The 24,582-nt window shown below is 53.9% G+C and overlaps 6 protein-coding genes across 6 annotated transcripts; 3 read left to right on the top strand and 3 right to left on the bottom strand.

The window, feature by feature from the left end:
* Nucleotides 1-3,505: 3,505 nt before the first annotated feature.
* Nucleotides 3,506-5,656, top strand: ISF_06244 (MYB DNA-binding domain protein; the record flags this gene model as incomplete). The annotated part of the gene is made up of 3 exons (XM_018849848.1): nt 3,506-3,600; nt 4,160-4,813; nt 4,936-5,656. The coding sequence occupies 3 exons, from the start codon at nt 3,506-3,508 to the stop codon at nt 5,654-5,656; spliced, it is 1,470 nt and encodes a 489-aa protein (XP_018702825.1).
* Nucleotides 5,657-6,993: 1,337 nt separating this feature from the next.
* ISF_06243 (tRNA methyltransferase) lies at nt 6,994-7,977 on the bottom strand (the record flags this gene model as incomplete). Its single annotated transcript, XM_018849847.1, has 1 exon — nt 6,994-7,977. The coding sequence occupies one exon, from the start codon at nt 7,975-7,977 to the stop codon at nt 6,994-6,996; it is 984 nt and encodes a 327-aa protein (XP_018702824.1).
* Nucleotides 7,978-9,961: 1,984 nt separating this feature from the next.
* On the bottom strand, nt 9,962-11,281 carry ISF_06242 (dimeric dihydrodiol dehydrogenase; the record flags this gene model as incomplete). Its single annotated transcript, XM_018849846.1, has 3 exons — nt 9,962-10,635; nt 10,706-11,143; nt 11,218-11,281. The coding sequence occupies 3 exons, from the start codon at nt 11,279-11,281 to the stop codon at nt 9,962-9,964; spliced, it is 1,176 nt and encodes a 391-aa protein (XP_018702823.1).
* Nucleotides 11,282-14,581: 3,300 nt separating this feature from the next.
* On the top strand, nt 14,582-15,569 carry ISF_06241 (NADP-dependent oxidoreductase domain protein; the record flags this gene model as incomplete). Its single annotated transcript, XM_018849845.1, has 2 exons — nt 14,582-14,848; nt 14,907-15,569. The coding sequence occupies 2 exons, from the start codon at nt 14,582-14,584 to the stop codon at nt 15,567-15,569; spliced, it is 930 nt and encodes a 309-aa protein (XP_018702822.1).
* A 104-nt stretch (nt 15,570-15,673) lies between these two features.
* On the bottom strand, nt 15,674-16,875 carry ISF_06240 (Deoxyhypusine synthase (DHS); the record flags this gene model as incomplete). The annotated part of the gene is made up of 3 exons (XM_018849844.1): nt 15,674-15,739; nt 15,816-16,595; nt 16,669-16,875. 3 exons carry the CDS (start codon nt 16,873-16,875, stop codon nt 15,674-15,676), a joined length of 1,053 nt encoding a protein of 350 aa, XP_018702821.1.
* A 1,295-nt stretch (nt 16,876-18,170) lies between these two features.
* ISF_06239 (Homeodomain-like protein) lies at nt 18,171-23,846 on the top strand (the record flags this gene model as incomplete). The annotated part of the gene is made up of 2 exons (XM_018849843.1): nt 18,171-21,812; nt 21,885-23,846. 2 exons carry the CDS (start codon nt 18,171-18,173, stop codon nt 23,844-23,846), a joined length of 5,604 nt encoding a protein of 1,867 aa, XP_018702820.1.
* Between the last annotated feature and the right edge of the window lie 736 nt (nt 23,847-24,582).

The raw sequence follows: 24,582 nt of genomic DNA, 5'->3' as shown, positions 1-24,582 counted from the left end.
GTGCGCAAGTTTATCTAGGTATTCTGTATCCGTACGAATTACTTGCTACACAAAGCCTCTGCAACAATACTTTATTCCTGAATCCTACCAACCAGTGCTCCTCAGCGCCACAGAGCCCAGATCCTTCCCGGTCCCGAGTAGCTTGAGTGTCTTGCCGAGACCCAGCGCTGGATCACGCACCTCGACAATCTCCAGAACACTTGATGGATTGCATAAAATTGCCAAGCCAGTCCAGTGTTCAGACGGCTGCACCTTTCAAACCATCTCGTCGAGCTTGTCCACTCGTTTATCCCATCGGATGCGTGCAATTCCAGTTAACCATTGTGAAAAAAGTGGGTGTGAACTTAATATCTCTGCAAAAGAAATCCTTGCCGGTGATCCAGCAGGAAAAATAAGAAAATCTTAGAAAAAGGAATAAAACAAAAGAGACGCCAGCCTTTCCCCCCACGTCCCACGGCTAGTAACCAAAAAGCGAGCGGCCTTGTCAGACATGGGGGAGCTTCGTCTGTCGTCCACCCACTTACAAGCGCGAGACAAGACAAGACAGTCAAGGGCAACAAGGGTTCATAGGAAGGACGATATCGTAATCAAGGCCGCAGAGAGACAGGTCAATAAAGGGTTGTTCAGAAAAAAAAAGAGCCCCCATCCACAGAAGAAAAAAGACACGATAAGAACCAAACTCTTTTCTTCCCAGATTTGTGGACTTTGTCTCAGTCAACAACCAGCCATGTCATCTACGCTGTTCCAGACATGCGCGCCAGCGTTGCTGCATATCAGAGCACAAGACACTGGCACAAATAAAGTGGCACACTAACATGATGCATCAGGCCATGTCACACACTACACTTGGCGGCCGACCAAAACTTATGCTGGCCTGTTCCATATTCTTCAACGCGAGGCGAGGCGAGGCGACGCAAGGCAAGGCGAGAGGCAAGCCCAACTCCAGATGATGGGGATGCACAGCGTCTTCCATTTGCTCCAATGAAAACCTTTTTGTTCTCTCTCTGAGTCAAATTGCCTCGGGACGAGCGGTTGACCAAACGCCTCGCCCGCCCCCCGTCCCGTCACGAGACATCTCACGGTGGACATGCAAACTGCTTCCTCGCCCACAGACATTAGCATGGCACGACATATTAGCGTGGAGTATGCTAGATCAATCAATCAATCAATCTTACACACGGTTAAAAAAAAAAAAAAAAAAAAAAAAAAGAGGAACGTCCTTTTTTTCTAACATGTTGTAAAGACATGGGCCTGTGTACGCAAGTCGCCGAGGGAAAAAAAAAAAAAAAAAAAAAAAAAAAGAGGTGGTCCCCAGGGGAGAGAGGGGGAAACCGCCCGACACTGGAGCCGCTCCTGGCCAGAGTCAAGTGATCATGTACGGCAGGCGTCTTTTATTGCTCGCCACGTTGTGCAACGCAAGGAAGGACAATGCTCTGCGATGGTTGTCGGAACTAATTCTGAACCCTGATAGAAGGACGAATTTGTCTACATCTAGCTGCTAGTTAGTTAGTTGGGTGTGGTAATAATCTGTAGTCAAGTATTGACACTGGTAGTTATGCAACATGCTCATTGTTCTACCAGTTCTCCGTACAGAGTGTCTCTCAAATTCCACCGCTTTGCTTTTTGACGAACCCCTGGTCGTTCCATTCAAATGCCATGGATGGGTTCCAAAACGTCACAACCCAACGATGTCCCCCAGTCTTGGCCCCCCTCTGCCCTATCCCGGACCGAACCAGCGAAGCTTATTCGCTGTCGAGTTAGTAGTTAGTTATTAGTTCGTCCCCCCCCTCTTCAACTCACCGTCGTTTTCTCTTGGTCGTCGCGGTTAATCATTCAGTTGCCCCCAATGCTGTTGGCACATAGGTGGCCGTTGCATAAAATATAGCCTTATCTCTGTCTCGCCCAGTATAAAAGTACAAGAGAATCCGACCCCTTTCTGGGCAAGTTCGCGAGCGACTGACTACCTACAAACACAAATTGCCCTGTTCAGCTCTTACCCGTCCCTGTCTTTCTTCTTGTCTCGCCGTCTCCTCCTCTTATTGCCTAGTCACTCGGGCGCCTCTTGTTCGCGAACACGGGTTCCTAGGTAGCGGCAAAGCTGGTCGCTCTGCACGTCACATCACATCACTCGCTCGCTCCTTCACGCACGCCCCCCCGTAACGTTGGTGAATGAGGGCGGTTCGCCTTTGTTCCCAGTCAGGGCTTGTTCACAGCGTTTTTTCTTCTCTGATAATTTATAACTCATTTACTGATATATTTTTGCTTTATTGCTCTTTCTCTACAACCACTGACTAGTTGAACAGCCTGGCAACGTCTACTTACTCACAGCCCTGTATCTACCCTCCTCCCCAATCAAATCCTTCGCCAATCATTCCTTCGCCAATCATTCATCTGTACGACAGCTTCATTCGAGCCCCGAGCAGCATGAATGGCAAATCTCCATCCGGCCCAACACATAACTTGTGATGCGCTTCCTTTCCACCTTTTCTGCTTCTTCTGTCTGCCAGAAGTAACGCCCACCCCCATCCACGCCTTGGTACATGACCATCACCGCCCACACCTCACACAAAGCGGCACCACAACGCATTTCACAGCAGAGATGCATATCCGGACTGGATACCCTCCCTCCCTCTGGCAACCGCATGGCATGAACTGGGTGGCGACCGACCATCCTCCGGATTCTATTCCGCAGACAAAGCAACTTGCCCTCTCTCTCTGCCTCCCTTTCGCTCTCTGGCCTCGCTAACTATTGCCCAGCCACCTTCTCAAGTTACGACGCCATCATCGCAACATGCAGCCATGCCAAATCAGCCTGGGAATCTGAATTTTTTTTTCCTTTCTAAAATTTCCTATGCTGCCTTCTATAGGTGTATATTCTGACATGCCCCGAGAAATAACCCATGTCCTGGATTGCCTAAACACCCCCCCTTGTCCACACACATTCACTCACTCACTCACACGCTCTCACACCCCCTGAACACCTACATATCTTACATACACCCCCCTCCTCCAGTCCTGGGGCTTCCATCTGCCTCTCCCACTTATTGCCTATTTCTTAATCCGTACTTTCCTTCTACCTTGGCCTTGCTTGTCTGACACTTTCCTCGTTGATGGGCCTGATGTGGACTTGGGCATGCTTGTGACTCGGGTCAAGGAAGGAAGCACATTCATTGCCTTGGATGGGACCCCTGCCGCTCTACGTTAAATCTTTTTTCAATTCTTTTTTTTTTTTTTCGCAACCCGATCTGTTGGCAAGACATACAGGGTCATTTAATATTTCGCCAAAGTATTTTTTTTTTTTTTTCAGAAATCACATCCTTGTCAAATCCTGGCGCCCCCGGCCTAGGCGTTTTTAGACGTGTACAATAGCAACCCCGTACAAGGAATTCATTCACAGTCGTACTGACTGTGCTGAGCTCATTGCCGCCGTCAAGTCAGTCCTCTGCCTCATCTGCTGTGCTCATCTCACCCCCATTGGTCGGATGAAACCCCGGCATGTCCAATCATGCTTCCGCCTAGCCTCATAAACACTGCTTGCTGTGACCATTTCTGGCCTGCTCTTCCCCTCTGCTCATCTCTTCTTTCCACTCTTTTGTACAAGTACCTCTGTACTGCCCTTCTCTCGCTAAGAAGAACCACCTTTTCAACTTGACTGTTCCTTGACGCCGAGCCTACACCACCTCACCACCTACCTACCTCTTATTACTACATAACACACCGTCCTTCCAGATAGAACAACACACCGCATCATTTACTTCACCTGCCTCTGCTTCTGACGCTACCTACCGTTAACAATACCCGACGCCTTGTGCAAATTCAAACGTCCTAGACTTCTTCACCTCTTGTTCCGCCCTCGCCGCCTCTCGTCGCTCAGCTCAGCACGCCTACCCTCTCCACTGATTTACAACCCAACACCTAAATATCCGACTTTCCACAGTGGGAGGCCTGCGTTGGGCATTGACTCTGTTTTCATAGCCATCTTCTCTTTCCGATCCTTCAAGGGCGCACATGCTGCCTAGAGCCCAACAATAGAGAGCCTTACCCTGTTATCTGCGACCCGTCCGTCCGTCCGTCTCTCTCCCTCGCTCCCACTCACTCTCTCACGCATCATCCCGAGGCACCTTATTAAAACCAGTTGCCTGCCTGTTCGCCGCACCAGGCAAGCAACCGCCATAATCGCAGTCGTGGCTCAAATCGAGACGCAGTCGCTACTCTGCCTCTCGCGGGCAGAGGTTCCCTATTCGTCAACGGTCCCCAGCGCCGCCATCAACCTGCGCAGTGTCTCAAGAAGTGGTCTCAGGAAGCCTACCTCTCGCCGAGGCTCTCGACCGACCATCACAGTGGATATCGCCTCCCTCATCAAACGAGAAGACTCAGATGAGTCGAAACCCTCAGCAGCAGCTTCGAATCGTGCACCTCCCCCGTCGTTCTCTTCCGCCGCACCGGCTGCCCCAATGCTTGCACAACCCATGCCCCATGGACCACCTCCTCTGGCTGCCCAGATGTCCCACCACCATATACCTCAGCTACCACCCAGAGGTGGCAGCTCCTCCAATCGACGCCATTTGCCGCCGCAAGGCATAGAATCGCATCCGCACCCGCAACAGCCGGTCAAGAAGCAGACAAAATGGTCTGCCGAGGAGGACGTCATCATCATTGAACTTCGAGGCAAAGGCATGAAGTGGGACGACGTCTCGAAGCACTTGCCAGGTCGAAGCTCCATCAGCTGCCGCTTACACTACCAGAACTACTTGGAGCGACGTAGCGAGTGGGATGAAGAGCGGAAGAATAAACTTGCCCGACTATATGACAGGTTAGTATCAACTCTTGAAGCTGTCCATCTCGGCCACGTCTGCAGCCAACCACGAGCTTGGCAGTTGGCGCTCTCTACAATGTACGGATCAAACGATGGATGCGATGCTAACGTGATGATAGATTCAAAGCCGAGATGTGGGCCAAAGTAGCAGAAGAACTGCAGGTTCCGTGGCGTGCGGCAGAAGCCATGCATTGGCAGCTCGGAGAACAGGACATGGCGCGAAGAGCAGGTCAAACCCCGTTTGCGCTTGCTCACAACGCCGAGGCAGCCGGTCGAAATGCCCAGATCCGAGGGCATGCTCACACGCATTCGCAAGAGAGCGTGGGACGTGAGATGCGAGGCTCGCCACCGCAATCTTCGTACGGAGCCATTGGCGGTCCCCGGCCACCCGGTGTCCTGACGCGTCGTGATGCTGCCATGCAGATTGGTCCGCCGCCGCCGCATCCGATGCCGACCTCAGCGCCGATACAGCAGCAGCAACAGCCGCCTCCACCATCGTCTCATCCCGCCGAATATAACTACAAGTTCGGTCACAGCCTGCCGCCCATCCAACCGCAGCCGCAACCGCAGCCGCAGCAGCGGGCAGCGTTGCCCAGCGTCCTCGAATTGACCGAGGGTGTCACGCCGTACTCGACGCCCCCCTCGGCACACTTGTCCGGACCGCCGCCGCCGCCGCCACCGCCGTCGCAGCAAGGCATGCATCACGGAATTCCACCGCAGCATGCCCATCAACAGCCCGGGCAATCTATCTATGCAGATCCGGACCACGGCCGGATGAAGCGACCTGGCAGCCCCGACGGCCGACTGCGAGAGAGCAACTACCGAAGACGGATGCAATGATTCCAAATTTCGAATTACGCCTCGCCATGATTTCGTTTTTTCTTTTTCGATTTTTTTTCTCGATTTTCTAATTTTGACTAGATCGCATGATATGACAGGACACACGCATGGGAGCGGTGACGGATATAAAGGATTTTACACGGCGGGATACAGAGTCGAGCATTTTGCAGCGCGGATTTGAGATTTTTTTTTTGGAAAGTATAAAATCAAAGAGAGACACAACGACCAAGACTACTACAACAACTGGTTTCCGAAAAGACGGCTGGCACGCAACAGCGGAACGTTTTTAATGACAACCCCCCAGAGCATCCAGGCAAAACACGGCCACAGCAGAACAGTGGCTCGAAACAGGCAGCACAGCGCGAACCTCCAAAATAATTGGAGGGAACAGCCGGCGAGAAAGACAAAAGTTGTGTTTTTTTTTGCTACATTTGATAAATAAGCGTTAGATTCATTGTTTCTTGGCGAGGATATTGCATTTTGAGATACACTTCTTTGCTCCGTTCTCTGGTGGCCCTTTTTTTCCCTCCACCCTTGTTTGTCCTTTTTTTTTTCTATTTTTTTGGGATTCTCTTCATCCTGTCTTGATTCTTTGTTATTGGGTTATAGGGCACTGGATCTGGTAATAGCAAGCGCTTGGATTTCTCTTTACTCCGAAACAGCCTAGTCACCATGCGGCGTGGATTGGGAAAGGGGACTTGGGTCATAGGGATTCTATATTGGGGCTATATTGTTGCTAATATCAACGGCAAAGGAATGAATACCACTTTTTGATATATCCGTCTTCTCGTTGGCTCGCTGCTTTCTGTTGACCCTTGTCTCTCTTTGTCCGATTGAGTTTTCGGAAACGTCATTTTTACCAATTATAATACGAATTCATTATGACATGCATACGTCAAGTCAATGTGGAAGAGATACGTTGGGGCTTTAGTTGACGAAATCATGCTGCGGCTTGAAGCAGCAGATCTCTTTGTGATTCAAAAGCATTTTACTGTTATTTTTAAGTCTTTCTTCCTTTCCAACAACTCCTAAATCCGGCCCTTTTCGCTTTTGACTCGTGACGCATTGAAGCAGCAGCTATTTTGATGTACGTTTCCTGACGATTTCCCCTGGTCTTCCTCGCGTAATTTTGCGCCCCTATCCTCTTGCGTTGACTCGTCTGCCGCTTTTCTTTTTTTGGGCCTTGGCTCCGGGCAGGCACCTGCTTCCAATGGGGTGTGCGCGGGGAAGGAGAAGAAGAAGGCACATTGTCAAGGAGCGTGCATGATTTTCGGAGGGGGGGGGAGCGGTCTGAGTGTGACTGTGTGTGTGTGCCTTCCATCCATCTCGTTGGCCTTCTACGACTGGGGCCGGCTAAAGACTGCCCACCAGTTATCGCGCTCGTAGCCACTCTCCTCGACCACACCGCCTGCGGCGACAATGTCCTCCTCGAGCTCGCCCTTCTTGTATAGGTGATAGTACCGTTGAAACGTCTCGTTAGGCCGGCCCTTGGCCCGCATAACCCATGGGACTAGGGTGTCCTGCTCGCTGCTCTCGTTCCAGCCCCGACGGCTGCTCGCCTGCTCGAGAGCCCATACGAACACCAAACAGGTGGCCCTGGTGGTGGCCATGTCTGTGGTGGTGGTGGTGGCGGCGGCAGGGTCCTTGTCGTCGTCACCACTACCTGGTGTGGGTGTTGGTGGCACAGAAGCTGAAGCAGTTGCGGGGGGCGACGATGACGACGGCCGAAGCCTGGATAGAAGCTCGCCGATGGCTTCTACGCGCCGCGCCCTGGTAGATAGGTGGTGCACCACGGCAATGCAAATGACAAAGTCAAAGGCGCCAAGCCGGTAGGGCAAAGCGAGGCCGTCGGCGACGGCCACTTCGGTACCCCCAGAAATGCAACCGAGATCACTTCCCTTTGCGTTGTCCTCGGAGGCATTGTCCCTTTGCTCTGTACGAGATGAGGTGGGTTTGAGACGAGTAATAGATGCGGCCGCTGAGTTGTTGTTGCCGCTACCCCGACTGCGCGCGAGTCGGACGAGCTCGCCGCTGCGGTCAGACCCCAGCATATGCAGCGAGGGATTGACGTCGAGATACTTGCCGTTACCGCAGCCTACATCGAGCCCAACGGCGCCAGGGCGTTGTGCCTCCAGGTACGCGGCCACGCGGGGCCATGGTGAGTGTCTCGTTGATGAAAAGTGCGGTGCGATGGCCTCGTACACAGCGTGCACGTGAGTAGACTCATAGGCCTCTGCTACGTCGGCGGTAGCGGCGGGCGATCTTGCCTCGTCCATCGTCTGCTGCTGCTGCTGCTGCTGCTGTTCCCGAGTTGTTGCCATTGGGACCGGGGGACCTTGAAGTAAATCCGGAGGCGGCCGCCAGTGGGGGTAAAGGATCTGGAATTCTTTCACGCGAAGGTCTCACACGGTCAACTCCCGAATCGCGAGATTTTGGCGTCGGCCGATGACTTGCCGAATGCTCTGCGGTGCCTGCTCCTCTATTCCCCTTTCCCGCTCCAGAAGCCCAAGAAGTGTATAGAAAAATCCGCGTGCTCGCAAAAACACCACCAATGAGTTGTGTTGTCTATTCTTCGAGAGACACCCCCCCTGCTTCCAGGGGCGCGGCCGTATGAATGGCAAACCGAGACTATGTACGCCTGATGGGGGCAGGGAACTTTTTCAGCGAAGCTCTGAAAAGTTCCTTAAGACGGTTCCTGTGATTGGTTCGCCGAACTGGGCGTGCCTTGGGGGTGGGCTGACGGCTTTGAGGCAAATGAATGGCCGAGACGATGCCAGCATAGCAGTGCCAAGCAGGTCGTGAAACCGGGACTGTTGCGGAGGGGGCCGCGTACACGCAGAGGCAATCCCTTTTGGAAGGGCGTGTACCGAAGAAATGAACTAAGATTGGTAGTAAGAGAAGGAACTGGAATCCTTGTCTATAGCATCGATGGCCGATTCAAACGATGGGTTGACGTGTCTTGGTGGAGTTGGAGCTGGCCTGGTCTCGCTTCTCGTCCTTGGGGCTGAAACTTGAGACTTTGCTGATGAAGGCTTTTCCGTCCTTTCTTTTAGTCGACTCCCATTATCTCGTCCTCTATCGCGGCTGGTTGGTGATGCAGTATCGCGATTGGTTGGGTTGGTGGTGCCAGAGGGAAAAAAGGTTCAACCCCCCCCCCCTCCTCTCAATGAAAGACAACGGCAGTTGTCGGCCAACCTATTAGAAGCCATATTCATTTTCTTCTCGGATACTTTGCCTTTTTCTGGAATATATAGAATATAATCTGCCTCTGCTTATACCTCATGGGCCGAATTAGCATAGAATCGGTGCTGCCTGATATAGCTCCCCTCTGCCTGTGCTTTATCGGATTCTCGCTGTCTTGTTACATTCTTTCCTGGAGGATAATCAGGGCATAAATTCAGGCTTCGACTTTATTAGCACGCATGAATCAATCATGCATTGGCACCTGGCACCTGGCACGCCATACACAAGGCGTCGCACCTTATCGCCTCTGTCGCGTGTCGGGGCTCATTCATGCGTCAAGCCAGACACGAGACGGTTTTTGAAACGTTGAGACCGAATCGATATGTTTTGTTTCAACTTGCAGTGGCTTCAGATGAACTATCAGATGGTTCTTCGCCGGTTCGGTACACCGACCTAGGATTTTTCAAGATTGACCTCTGCGGCATGCGCTCTTTCCATGCCGCGCAGCAACGCGGACTCTGAAATACTCAAGACCCAAACATCCAATCAATACAGGATAATTGAGTATTTTACACGACCCCGAGCATAATTATGCGCTGGTTTAAGTGGTCCAGTACAGTACAGTGTGACATGAGGAGATGGAACAACACGATGGCACTAGAAGCAGTACTAAGCATGGGTGTGTGAATACCATGTGACACTTCATCTACCTCTGAGTCATTTCGCACTGATGTTACCATCGATCTATACATTGATTCATGGCCATAGATCCATCCTAGTTGGCATTTTTGCTGCTATATGAAAAGCGGATTATGGATGCTATAACAGCCGCTAGCGAACGGTAATACCGGCATAAACTTATTGAATCATGCATGAGAAATCAAAATTTGACAGAAGATGCTGGAGAGAAGATCCTTGGCGTAACGATGAATACGACGGGATCGCTTCGATATAAACTCTAGAGCCGTGTTTTAACCCATTGGACCTCCGGTGTGTTGTGTAGACCAACTATGAAACAACATCTCCATGTCTATAGCCTGACCGCATCGCATTAATTGGTTTTTCCCGGTTACCTTGATGTCTGCCTGATATTACATTCAAAGTTTGAAAGTTTGATCCGTTTTATCGGTTACCGGCATTCAGTGGGCTCTTGGGATCAAAGACGTCAGTAGCAATGAGCTCTGGGTACTTGACACCTCCTTGCTGGAGGGCGGAGTCCATGGTCTCCATTATGACAATGCTCTCGCTTAGAGGAAGGGTCTCGCTCTCCTTGCGGCCGTCGCGCAGACAGCGGGCGCACTCGTCCGCCTCCCAGAACATGCCGTGGCCGTAGTCGACCTTGGGGTCCTTGGGGATGGGGCAGTCGACGACCTCGACATTGCCATCGCTGCCCTGGCGGATGACCTTGTACCGCGTGGGACGGAAAGCGGGACCGAAGACCTGGATCTCACCCTTGGTGCCCTGGATGCGGATCGCGGGGCCGGCTGAGTTGAGGTTGTCGGGGTCGGTGGCCACCTTGATCGACGTCGTGGCGATGCCGGTCATCTTGTTCCGGGGAAAGTGGCAGATGATGCTGGTCGTCTCGTCGGCACCGGTGCGGTACTGGTCGATGGCGGCGAGGACGTTTGGCGACTCCTTGTCCTGCTGGAGGTGGTACAGAGTTTGGAAGACCCAGGTGAGAGCGTAAATGCCGAGGTCGAGGAGGGCACCACCCGCGAGATCCAAGTTGACCATGCGGTTGGTGTCAGGGTACGTGACGGAACCGTCATCCTTGCCGTCCGCAAAGGCCAAATCAGCTGGTAAGACGCCGGTTTAGCTGGGTACGTTTTGTCATGGCCGGGAAAGAGGATGGGGAATTTAGCATACCGACGGTACGGTGAACTCTGCCAATGGTACCAGAGGCAATCAGCTCGCGGATCTTGACGCTCAGCGGAAAGTAGCGCGTCCAGACGGCCTCCATCAGGAACAGGTTCTTCTCCCGGGCCTTGGCGACGAGCTTCTTGGTCTGAGCCGCGGTGACGGTGAGCGCCTTCTCGCAGAGGACGTTTTTGCCGGCTTCGAGGGCGAGCATGGCATTTTGGAAGTGGTGGCTGTGCGGGGTGGCGACGTAGATGATGTCGACGTTCGGGTCCGCGACGAGCTCGGCGTAGGAGCCGTACGTCTTGGTGCTGGAGGGGCCGTTGATCTTCTGGACAAAGCTGGCCGCGCGGTCGGCGGAGCTCGACGAAGCCACGGCGGAAATCTCGTGGCGGACATCGTAGACCTCGCGGACGGCCGGGTCGCAGAGCAAGTCTCTGCAAAAGGCTGTTTGTTCGTTCGGTGTCAGCTGAGTGGCCAAACCAAGTTCGGTGGTGGTGGGTGGGTGACGATTGACTCACTCTCAGCAATTCCACCGGTGGCTAGAATACCCCATTTGACGGTGAAGGGAGTTTTGGTAGCCATTGCGATTTCGTGACTGTATTGGCTTCGCAAAGTAATGTCTGTCGCAGCTGTGGTTGTGTTACTATGCATGCCACGAAGCTACCCCGCCATCGCCAAGGAAAGCAGGGACATGAGGCACAAACCAACCGTTGAGTTCGCCAAATCGGCCTTTTTGCTATCTGGGGTTTGAATTGAGTTACCAATTCAATACTGCGGATATCGTGAATGATGAGGGGAACTTATGCAAAGCTCTGTGTAGCTTCCCCGCGTTGTTCGTCCGCTGAAGCGGGATCCGAAGGTGGGATGGGATGGATGGTGGGGTTTTGTGAATGACGTTGACTGGACCCGTTGGCAAAAGTGTCCTGAAGCCGGCGCGCCACGATTCAACGTTACCTTGCTTGGGGTCCAGTTTAAGAGCTACAATGTAGTTAGTAGCTGGACGCAATTCGTTTTACATTGAGAAAAGCTCGTAATGAGCGAGAGGGCGTGAGGCAGTTCCCTATCTTCTGCTAGGACTTGAAATTTCGTCTTGGGCCCGCGAGCGAGATGTAACGATACTAAATACGCGCTTGGAGGAAACTATTGCTAATCGAAAACATGCACAGACTCCAAGCTGGTATGAAAATTTCGGATACTATTGTGAGTCCGGGTACAGCGGCTGGTTCCATCTCCACGGCTCATTGCTGGCCTGTCCAGTGGTTTGAGAGTTTGTCTGTTGAGTGGGGATTGCAGATGTCGCCGAATTATCGTTATCTGTGATTTGATGCCGATTTTCCGCCAACGCCATGTAAGCCGGCGCCGGCGCATTTTGATGACGAGTCTCTTGGCTCCTACTTAGCTGTTGGTTATTACCTTGTAGCTCACTAGCCTTGTCATATACCGTGTATCCGGGCGCCTCCGATAAAGGCTGACCCAGAAGCTCGGATCTGTAATACGCTTCTTGACCAGGCTGTTGGTACGCATATCCGGCGGTGCCAGCTCCTGGGCACCAAGAGCCGGTGGTAATGGCCCCAACACTGCGTTCGCCATCTTCGCCAACTTCTCGCGCTCTGCCTTTGCACGCCATTTTCTGCGGATAAAGAGGAGCAGGTATATGACAAGACCGACAAGCAACGCAAAAAATGGTATCGTCATGCCAATTGCAATCTTGATACCTTCCGTCAGCCCGCCCCCGCTACCCCGAGTATTTTCAGGGTATGTGGACGAGCCTGACGTATTCTCGGGACTGGAGCCGCCTGACCCGTCGCCGCGGCTCGATGTGTTAGGTGTGGGTTGGCTGGCGATGTGCCTCCCGGAGTCGATCCCATATTGTCAGTCTCTCCATTGGGGCTCCCTTGGATCATGATCAGCCGTCGACCGTACGCTATGGAGGTCGTGGTCGAGAGTGACTGTGCGGTGAATATCGTCGTCTCGGGGGTGCAAGAAGTTTCTCGAACGATGCCTGTGAGGACTTGGCCGACGGTGCCAGGCGTGTAGCATTTGTAAATGTCATCATCGGCGCATTTATAGCCACTATGCACGCGAAATCTCAATTAGCGACGGGCCTGACCTCGCAACTCTTTCACATTGTCAAACCTACTGCGCAGCACCCGACAACCGTCTCACCAGTCTCCAGAATGTTGAACATGGCGCGGCTCGCGGTCCGAAATAACCAACCCGTCGTCGGTGGCTCGTCATTAGCCGAACGTGTCATGACATAGGCCGACGAGAACCCATTGGGACACACACTACCCGGTGAGTACACGGCGATGGAGGTTAGCCACTTGTCACCGGTGTTGATGTACGATGCCAGCGAACTGGGGAAGCAGGCGGAATCTGCGCCAAAGATCTGACCATTGCCCGAGGCAGCTCGACACGCATAGCCTACCACGCCGTTCAGCCCACCCCCCGTTTTTTGTGAAGGACCCGTCCAAGAGACTGCAACTTGAAGGTGCAGAGAAGGTCGTTGTCAAAGGACCTAGGTGTTTAGTTGGCACCGACATTGCCCATTTCTTTTCGAGTCTGTTGCTTTAGTCCTGATGCTCGTCGCCAAATCCAAACGCCAAAAACTCAGTACGAATAGTAAATTCCCATCTCAATCGGCGGGATTCCTATCAATGTGGTAGCCGTCTGTCGAAAGGTGTTGGCAGGTAAAGATGGAGCCTTTATGGAAACCGTACTGATTAGCATAGGAGAGTGTCAAGGAGAAAAGCAAATAGGAAACATGGCCACTTAATCTTGTACCGGTAGGAACAAGAAAAAAGTGGCCAGAAAGCTTCACATCAATACTCAGCTTGCTCTCCTTCCACACGTCGATCGCCTGAGCGCCAACTAAGACTTCAGCCCTGTCGCGCTAACCAGCTGATTCGAAGAGGACGGTAGAAATCAGGTATGCTGTGCGACGTGCAACAATAAGGCTGGGGGTGTGATGAATCTCGTTTCTCGAGGTGTTCATGGCTTGAAAGGCGGATTGGGCGTTGCAGAAGACCATTTGACGGCGCCACAAGATCGGGTCGATCCGGCCTGCAGCGCCGCATCCTACAACGTTGGGTGCGATGCGGAATACCAGGGGCATTGGAGGAGTTGTTGATTCGACAGGTTTCCCTTGAGTACCTCAGGCATCACCAGGTTTGGGACGGAAAACGGACAAAAAGGACAAGAAAAAAGAGAGCTTGTTTGTGGATTGTTGGTAAACGGAGCAAAAAGTAAGTGACGACATTGGGATTCGAACCCAAGCGACTTGCGTCAGTCGAAACCACCTTGAAGGTGATAAGGCCTAGCCTTGAGTCGACCGCCTTAACCACTCGGCCATATCGCCTTTCCGGGAAAATCCGGTTCCATAAAAGTTTAGCCTAATTACATATCATAAAGCCCTTGCCAAAGATGAACTTCGAACCAAGTTAATAAAGTCATCATGCGCAGCGGCTACTCGCTTCATTCTATTAATTTGGACCGCGTTGAGTACTGAAAATTAGGATTCTCTAGTGTATGCTTTTGGAGGAACCCTAAGAGTGGTTTCCCAACGGGTGGTAGTTAGGAAGACAACACATGTATTATACGTTGATTGGTCTTACATGGTTTACATCAAGACATGACATGGCGTTGATATTATGGCTTGCAAGATATTTTAAGTTTCGTCCGACTCGAAACATAAATTCTATTACCTAGTTTCTATTGTTACTATGAGCTATTCCTCTATTGTTTCTTCGTTCTTGCTCACGCAAATGTACCCCGCTTATCTAAGTATTTACTACCTCATCTGTGGCGATAACCTACCTATAGAGCTACCAATTTGAACCTTTCAATTCGACAACTCAAAATACTTCAAGCCCATCAAACACAATGACGCAGCCATCTATTGGCGCCCAGGCGTCTCGCTTCGCGCGAGACTTTACACTAAATGGCGTGTCCCGGACGCGCATGCCCAAGCTCGTCTACGGCACGGCTTGGAAAAAGGACAAGACGGCCAACTTGGTGTATACGGCTCTCAAGGCTGGCTTTCGCGGCATCGACACGGCAGCTCAGCCAAAGCACTACGACGAGCCGGGAGTTGCGGCTGGCTTTAGGAAGGCCGTCTCAGAAGGCATTGTGAAGCGCGGGGATGTTTTTGTGAGTCACATATTGTTGTTGTTATTCTGGATTCCCAGCCTAACGTCCGTATTTCTAGATTCAAACAAAGTTTACGCCGCCAGGGGGTCAAAATGATAACGCGCCGTATGATTTTGACGCATCTATTGAAGACAAGGTCCATCAATCTGTACAGTCATCGCTCCTGAACTTCACTATAGAGGGCGAGGAGGTATATCTTGACAGTGTTGTTCTACACTCGCCGCTGGACACCCTCAACGACACCATCGCGGCGTGGAAGACCCTCGAAGGATACCACCCGCATAAAATACGAAACCTGGGCATCTCAAATGCTACGCTCGGAATCGTCGAGGCATTGCATAGCCGTGTCACCGTCAAGCCCGCCGTCGTGCAAAACCGTTTCTATCCCGACACCAACTACGAGGTTGGGCTACGCGCCTTCTGTAAGGAGCACGATATCAAATTCCAATCCTTCTGGACCATTGGTGCGAACCCGCACTTGGTCAAGAGTCAGCCGGTCATCGATGTTGTGGATGGGGCCGGTGTTGGTCCTGTGTCTGCGTACTACGCCCTGGTCATGGGCTTGGAAGGAGTCACAATCTTAGACGGAACCACAAAAGAGGTTCATATGAAGGAAGACCTAGAGGGTCTTGAGCGCGTCGGCACATGGGCCGACGGAGACGGTGCGGCGACGTGGGAGAAGGCTTTGGGCGATTTCAAAGAGCTTATCGAGGAGCCCTGATAGTCATGATAGTGGCCAGGGAGGCTTGCGCCCCCAGAGGCCGGTTCAGTTGTTGATTTGGAATGTCTCTCGATGGCTTGAAGGCTAATTGCGTATATTTCCGTTTAAATGTCCTTGGCGAAGGTGTTGGCTACGATGAATGGGAAGCAAGCGGTCGCCTCCAGGTACACCTGTTCGGGGGTGTCAATGATGCAATCTTGTAGAACCGATAAATTTGCTGCAGGGGGTTGGTTTTCTATGACTTACTTTGACACTGTCTGCACCAATTTTTATTTTGCCCCATGATACAGCCTCATCTGGCCTGGCACCAGCATCACTGCCGTCAAACTCCTGCCCCGTGTTGATGTACACTGCGGATTCGGCGCCGTTGCGCATGAGGCAGGCGTTAGCAATGTGGTGCTTAACAATGCCACCACCGAGAATAATCATGCCTGCCCTCTTGGCGCGTACGGAAATGGTGTTGATTTTGCGAATGTCCTCGACGATGTCGACTTTGAGCTGCAGCGGCGAGGACTTGAACGTGTGAAAGTAGAGCATGTCACCGAGGCTGCCATCTGTCAGGGCGGGGCAGAAGACGGGGATATCGTTCTTGTAGGCCCAGTAGTAGACGGAGCGTTCGTCGTTGATCTCTTTGCCGAGGCGATGGATGATTTTGGAGGGCGTCCAATTGACTTCGTCGTCGGTACCCTTGCTGGCCTCTTGCTCCGCGAGCATCTTGTCGAGAATTGGTACAACCCAGTCTTCAAAGGCACAGTAGTTTGCATTAGGCACGACCAGGTTTCCGATGCGGTTGAGGCCCTTTTTGCGCAAATCGGCCCCGACGGCGCTAAAGGACCCCATGTAGGTCTCGCCGAGGCACTTGATGAAGTCTTCCTCAATGCCGCCAGCTGTGGTGACGATGGCGGAGACATGCTTATGCTCAACGAGCCAGCGAAGCACACCGCGGAGACCAGATGATATGAGGTTGGATGTGTAGCCGAGAAAGATGGTGGTCTTGTCGCCAGTGTCTGGGTCTTTCCAGGCTTGCTTGAGAGCGGAGAGAAATGTTAGAAGGAGATATGAGGGGGCAATTTTGATATGGGGTGTGGTGAGGGGCTACCATTTCATTTATGATTCGAATGGCCTCGCTCATGGCGGACGCCTGAAAGCCCATGTATCGCATGCCCATGAAGAGATCGTGTGCAGTGACAGGGCCCTTGAGCTTGTTGAAGTCGAGCTCCTCGACCTTTTGCGCGTCGGCGGGCATGTCCTGGGACTTGACCAGGACAGCATCCTTGGCGCTAGAGGGAGCCGACTGGTCAGCCATGATGATGGGATGGTGCCGTGTGCGCAGTGTTGTCAGTTGTTCTGGTTACTAGTTTGCGTACAATCTGCTGCATCTCGTTCGATATTGGAGATATAATTTTCTGGTTGAACCCCACTGTAAGTGTACCGCCACTGTCCCCCAGTGGTAGCCTCGCGCAAGGGGCGCCTCATTGTGCCACCTGCCAAACCGCTGCCACTTGCTCTCGAAATGCAGGCGAAAATAGGGTCGGGTCGTGGCTTAAAAACGACGGGGACCAGGTTGGGACTAGCGCGGTTGGATCACGAAAAGTTATTTAGGTACTGGCATGTACAAGGTACTAATCGTTGCCTGGAGTGCCGAGCTACCTGAGATACCTATGAAGATCATCGATGCCGACAGAACTCTGCAATTGTGCATTTTACCGAGCTGCAGGTCTTGATTATCTGCCGTAGAATCCTGTTATTAATAATTAGGTGGGATAGAAATGCGGCAGACAGCCATCAGGTGTATCGTCTCTGTCTGAGGCTGAAGAGGCAAAAGTGACTAGATAGGTACACTTTCTTAGAACGGCGCGACTTGGCTGGTGTGGCGCACCATCATTTTCAAGTGCCTGCCCCCCGGGGGTGGAACCTCCGTGCATCCTCTAATCCCTTCAACCCATCCTTTCTGTTCGACCCCCCCCCCCCCGTTTGCTGTAGCTGCGCGCCGCTGTCGCGGTACGACCGCCTCTTTATCCAAGATTCTATTCTATTTTTTGGTCTTGAGCACTCCGCATTACGCGCTGCCACCCGTCGTCACCTTCCTGACTCGTCCTTGTGCGCATCGAGCCAAATCTGTGCGATCCCATCACTAGGAGACCACCAACGAACGTATCCAGCTCGCACCACCGCATCGCCTGCCAACGTCATATACGCGTCTCCTATCCAACTCTTCGCGCTTCGTATGAATGGAACTATAATTTTCTCGCGCCAAGCAGCGACGCAGTGGCCTGCTCTCGAGCATGTACGCCTCCATCACTCCTACCACCTCCAGCGGGCGACTGTCAGGCCATCGCTCGCTCGTCTGCGATGCGGCACCTGCCATCGATGACCGAGCCTAAACTCTGAAAAACTGTCCATATTTGGCTGACTTTCCACTGCAGGGCTTCTAGATATTCAAGATATGAACCGGACAGGCGGTCGCGCTCTCCAAGAGACCGCTCTCCAGATCGCTTCGACCGTGGGCCGCCATATGACCAGGACAGACGCCGCTCATCTGCCGAATCTAGAGGGAATCCTGGTGGCTTCCCACCGAATCGTGACGGATTTGGCGACTCCATGCGTCGTGACCCCCCGCGGGGGCCCAAGGCTCTCATCGACGGGCCAAGCGGTCCCCGTGGTGGCTTTGGAGGAGACTTCCGTGGCGGTCGCGGTCGCGGCAGGGGCCGCCCCTGGCCGGCTCGCGATGACAGCAGAGAGCGGGGCAGGGAGAGGGATATCGATTTTCGCGAACGTTATCGCGACGATCGAAGCCGCGACCGCGACAGAGACCGCGACCGCGACAGGGATAGAGACTGGCGCGACCGAGATTTTGCCCGCAGACGCTCCCCTATCGGACGACCCAGATCACCCAACCGAGACTTTCGAGATCGTGACCGCGATGCACCACCCCCTGTAGATGTTGAACGACCTCGTCGGGGATCTCGCGACGCTGGCCCCCCATCGGCTGGATCTGCTGCCTCCGACCCGCCCTTTGGTGGCCCTCCTTTCGCTCGTGGAGGCGGCTTTATGAGAGGTCGCGGCAGAGGGGCCAGGGGCGATTGGGGCCCTGACCGAGGCAGAGGCCGCACTCCTTACGATGACCGCAATGATCGTTATCCCCGAAGCCGGTCTCAGGAGGGCCGCTGGGGTAGGGATCGCGATGATCGAGACAGAGGAGACCGCTATCCCGAAGATAGCCGCCGAGATATTCGTGATGACCGTGACCGGCTTGATAGAGAACACCTTCGCGGCAAACCCGATACCCGTACGCCTAACCCTGCAGAGTCGACACCACAATCCCGCGACGTTTCTCCCCCACCCGTCGCGCCCTCTGCCCCAGCATTTGGCTCCGTTCCAAACAGAGGATCAATGTCTGTGGACAGCTCCGGCAAACCGCCTTCTATGCCTCGTGCACACAGCGATCGCCCACCTTCCTCCGGCCACTTGGGGCCCGAGAGTCCTTCCTTGAGCTTGCGCGGCCCTCCCCCAGGTCCCGGTCGACATTTCGGTAGAAGAATACCCGAATCACCGAAGGCTATGCGATCGCAAACGTTTGCGTATGGAGGAGACTATTCTGAGCAACGACGCCCCCGTAGCAGCGGGGCAAACTCTGAATCTGTCACTGGCACGGACAACCGATCGCGGTCCAATTATAGCGCCGAACCAGGCGAGATTGTTAAGAGCGAAAATGAGATGCATGATGCCAAACCGCCAGCAGCCGATCTGGATGAAGGCGAGCTTCCGCAGGACGAAACACCAGCCGCTCAGAAGCTTGACACTAAGCCAGTGCCACCACGCAATATGCGGAAGCGCAAGCGACCCGTCGTAGGTGTTGTTCGATTTGGTCTCCCACCGAAAGCTTCAAAAGACGACGACTCCGAATCCGACGACGATGAGGACATGGCCGACTACTTTGACATGGAGATCAGCAAAACTGAATCCGAATTGAGCAAACTCCAGAGGCCAGGCTTGCCACTTCAAGTCCTTGCGCGCTATGCTTCTCTTTCCCATGGCTCTATGGTCAAGATACTGAATGACGGTGAAGAACTAAGCAAGATGGTTGGCAAATCGCCGGAAGATGTCTCAACCGCCTCTACAAGCGAAGAGAAGCAGGCGGCTGGGCCCATTCAGGAGGATCCCGGTGTAACAGAACCACAATCGAAGCCAGAAGAGGACATTCACATCGTTGGCGACGTTCTGGTCGCGTCAGAGACGCATGAGCCACCTGTCCTGCCCGTGACTGAAACTCTAGAGACTGCGGTCAAAACGAGGGAGCCAGAGCCAGAGCCGAAGCCGGAGCCGGAGCCGAAAGCAGAGCCGGAGTCGGTGCCAAAGCCAGAGCCAGAGCCAGAGCCAGAGCCGGGGCCGGAGCCGGAGCCAGCGCCGGAGCCAGAAGTGGAAACGGAGCCGGAGACGGAACCGAAGTGGGAACCAAAGTCCCAGCCGAGGCTTGAGCAGCCAGCTATCGTCCCGCCGCCGGCTTCTGAGACCGACAAACCTACAAAGGAACCTGAGCTCGAACCCGAACCTGAAGTCAACGGAAGCGTTCAAGCTATAAACCTGAATCCCGAAGAGTCTGAGACTATCGAACCTCCAGTGCCCATGGAAACAACCGAGACGAGTTCAAAGGTCCCCAGCACACCATCTCAGGTTGCGGATGATGAGACCGAATCCGAGGACGACGTATTACTGGATGTCAATGCAATCCGTCAATACATGGCCACTCCTCCGCCCGACAGCTTGCCGAATTTTTCGACAAAGCCCTGGGATAAAGACACCGAGTTTTTGGCAAAGCTTAACACTGACCCTGAGACCGACAGCTATGTAGCACAGCACATGAGTAAAGTGCATCTGGATACAGACCAGGAGGAAAACGAGCAGCGCCATGTGTACGCTGACAACTATATGCACTACCTCGAATTCACCACCTCCAGCGATCCGGTTGCAGTCAAGAGCCGAGACAAGTTTTCCGTTACGATGCCCATCCCGGAACCTGCAACCGCTGCGACGCCTGAACCTAGGCCAGAGGGTCGTACCTCGGGGCGCCGCTTCGCATCTGAGCGAGATCTTGAGCGAGTTCTCCAGGCCTCGATGCGTGAAGACGAGGAGCGAAAGGAGCGAGAACTACGAATACAAAAAGAGAAGTACCGCAGCGAGAAAGAGGCCGATATTCCTAGCATGTACTGGAACGCAGAAGAACGCCAAACGGTGCAGTTCTGGGACCACTCGGGATATGTTCCCCAAGACAGGCTAGTGTCTGCTTGGCAGGTTCTTGCGCCGGCGAACAACTTTACTCCCGAAGAAGCAGAGCTTTTCGAGAAGCGATACCTGGAACACCCTAAGCAATGGGGCAAGATTGCGGAAGTTATCCCCAATCGCGACTTTGGTACCTGCATCCAGTATTACTATCTCATGAAGAAGGACCTCAATCTTAAGGAGAAGCTGAAGAAGCAGCCCAAAAGACGCAAGAAGGGCCGAGGCAAGCAGCGATCCAGTGCCCTGGTGTCTGAGCTTGGCAATGCCGATCCTGAGACAGAAGACAATCAGGAAAGCGGCGAGAATGGTGAGAGACGTCGTCCAAGGCGCGCTGCTGCCCCGACCTGGGGCTTTGAGCAACCGCCCATCGATCCTGACAATTCTACTCCTGCCTCAACTCCGGGGCGCCGTGGCCGAGGCGACGGGGAGAAGGCTGACGGCAGGAGGCGAGGCAGAAAGTCTGCGAAGGAAAGAGAGAAGGAGAAGGAAGCGAAAGAGAAGAAGGCAAATCAGTCGTTGTCTGCCGCATCAACTCCTGGGCCCAGCAAGGGACGGCCACGATCGTCTTCACGTATGCCCGACGGTCCCGCACAGGCACCCAACGAAATTCATCCCGCGATACCGAATTTCGAGCAGGCTATTCCATCTGGCATTCAGCCGCCATTTTCTGTTCACTCGCAACCAATGACCCCCATCGATAGACAGCAGACGCCGGTGGCACCCCCTCCCATGGCGGAGGTGTTATCCGCGCCATCTCTTCGACCAGAGCCGCCGCCACCGCCGCCGCAGCCAGCCATGGCAACGTTCAATCTGTCGCAGTCCAGCCAGGATCGTAAGGCGGCTACGCAAGCATCCAGTTACTGGAGTGTATCCGAATCAAATGACTTTCCCCTACTGCTCGCTGCATTTGGATCTGACTGGAACGGCATTGCGAACCACATGGGATCCAAGACCGCCGTCATGGTAAGCTAACACTACGATATGAAAACGAATGGTGATGGGTGAAGAATTCAAATAGCTAACACTGTGGTGCAGGTAAAAAATTATTTCGTTCGCCAGAAGGACCAGATCAAGCCCGAACTGGAAGCTATTGTGAATGACGCAGATGCGAAGCGATTGCGAGGCGAGAAACGACCCGAGCCACCAATGCCCACCACAGGTGGCCGTGGAAGACGATACGATGTACTGCCACCTGCCCCTGGACGTCCCGGGCCCTTTGGAGTGCCACAGGGAATTGAAATGCACAATGAGCCGCCGGCGCCGGCGCCCGTCAAACAGGATGTTGGGCAGCCAGGCCGTGCGCCGGGATATCCCACCTACGGGGTGCCGATTGCAAAGGCGCCCGCACAGGGTCTTGGGCCGCCTGCAGGGCAGCCCGTCGGCGCCCAAGCGGCGCCACCGCCAGTCGGCCCGCCGCTTTCTCCCTCCCGCACTGGACGTGGACCCCCGCCTGCCTTTGGTTTCCCTGATCGTGAGCGAGATGTTCGCGGGTCCTTGGCGCCGAAAGCACCTGTTTCTGGCAGTCCGGACATCCGAGATCAGCGAGTTTTGCACGAGCGCCAGAAAGCCGACATGGCGCTGCGCGATAGTCACATGCGAGACCGAGACCGAGACCGGGATCTTGGTCGTCAGCCGATGCACGTGAAGCAGGAAGAGATGCCGCCCCAACATAGCGTCTACGAGCCCTTTGGCCATCGCCAACAACCGAGCCTTGGGCAAGTCAGAGGCGATCCGTTGTCGCTCGGAAGACCTGCAACGACAGAACCGCCGCGCAATTATGGACAGGGACCACAGCCTGGGCGAGGGCTCCTTGGCGATCCTGGCCCAGGCCACTCACCCCCGATGTCAAGGCCGATGTCGACCATGGGATCACGGCCACCATCTGGCGAGCTTTACCCTCCCCATCCTCCTCCGCAATCGCGTACTCCCGTTCCCGCCGGCGGCCTAGCGAAGCCCTCTGAACCCCGTAAGACGTCTAACATCATGTCTCTGCTGAATGACGACCCTCCACCAGCGCCAAAGCGTGTCAACGAAGTTTCGGCTAGGGCTGTCGCGACGCCGCCGCCACAGCCCATGTCGCGTCCGCCCCCCGCACAGCAGCCTGCTGCACCCTTACGCCGCGAACCAGAGCCGGCGTACCATTCTTACGGCCGAAACCCTCCTCCTGCAGCTGCTCCTACAGGCATGCCTTCGCTCAAGCCCTCGCAGCCTCCGCCAATGCCAGGATCGCGGATGACAATGGATGCTCAACCTGAGCGTGATTATTATAGGCCTCACGGTTACCCTTCCGTGCCGCAGAATACAGCGACAAACTCGCCGCCGACTGCGCCTCATCGGTATGCTCCTCCGCCGTCGCAGACATATCAGCCCCAGCCCGGCTACCCGGCCCAGTACGGCTCCGCGCCACCTCCGCATGCAGCATCACCTCCTCCTCAGTATTCAGGCCATGGCCCTCCTAGAGGGAGAGATCATGGCCCTCCACCACCGCAGAATGTGCGAGACTCGGGCTGGCCAACACACCAGCAGCAGCCTCCAGGTAACGGATGGCAGCAGGCCCCCGGACCTAAGGCGTCACAGGGGCCGCCGCCACCGCAGTCATGGTCCCCTGCACCACAGCAGTCGCAACCGCCGCCTCACCCTCACGCCGTTAGGGACGAGCGAGTGTACGGAACGCAGCCGATGCAAAGTCGCTACGCACCGCCGCCAGCAACAACACGGGGACCCGACCCAGGTCCGCCGCCGCCCCAGGCATCCTACAACCGCTACTCGTCGACGCCGGTGCCTCGTGATCCGAGAGAGATGCAGCCGGGCCGAAGCTATACACCAGTTAGCTATGACGCCAGAGGACCGCCGCCGCAGCAGCAGCATCCTCCTCCGCCTGGCCCCGGAGGCTATCCGCCGCCGGAGTTGCGGGATACAAGAGATCCGCGGGAGATGATGTCTAGAGGCTTGCGACCTCAAGAGTATGATCGACGCCAGGATCAATATAGACGATGATTTGGTGGTTCTTTTGTATTTGTTGTTCATTTTTATCATTTACTTCCTTTTTGTTTCATGCTCCAAACTCTTTGCTTACTACGAACGGTCGAATCAATGGTATGGGAACCAAGAAGAAAGGGAAAAAACAGGGCTTGCAGCAAACTCGTTTTACAAAGAATCTTTTCGTTGGATACCAATGGTTTCGAGGTTGTATGTGATGGTACTGGGTGGTATTTTGCACAACGGTGCTAGGCGCAGTTTACGGGGTTTAGTTTTTTTCGTGAAATATATCGTTTTGTTTTTTATTCTTCTGTGTTTACACATTTCACAGGTCTTTAATGGCCAACGTAATGTCAGTACGCATACGCTCTTCGTCCACAGACATTCTGTGTGATGCAAGTGTTTGACAGCGCGCGTAAATGTGAATTACGATCGGTCAACAGGCAAGCTAAAGCCAAGCTCTCGGGAAATTTGGTAAATAATGGCTACTTTTCTCTTCTCATGTGCGTTGTTGGATTAGTGTTGGTGTGACGGGACTTGTACGATGGGCTGGGCAGAAGGCTGTTGGGTTGGGTTGGTGGTGGTGGTAATGGTGGGGTTGATCCCCATTTTGTGTTTATAGCGGCTTCGCACATCACTAAACGCGACCCGACGCGAGCCAGCTGTCGGAATCCAAACGCCTTTGCAACACCCCCCTTCAATCTCCCAACAAACGCGAACGGGAGGAAAAGAAAATCCCATCTAGGGTCATTTA

This window comes from Cordyceps fumosorosea (genome assembly GCF_001636725.1).
Source record: "Cordyceps fumosorosea ARSEF 2679 chromosome Unknown scaffold_16, whole genome shotgun sequence".
NCBI lineage: Eukaryota > Fungi > Ascomycota > Sordariomycetes > Hypocreales > Cordycipitaceae > Cordyceps > Cordyceps fumosorosea.
Note: the sequence above shows the minus strand (reverse complement) of the source record. Positions and strands in the feature narration are given on the sequence as shown.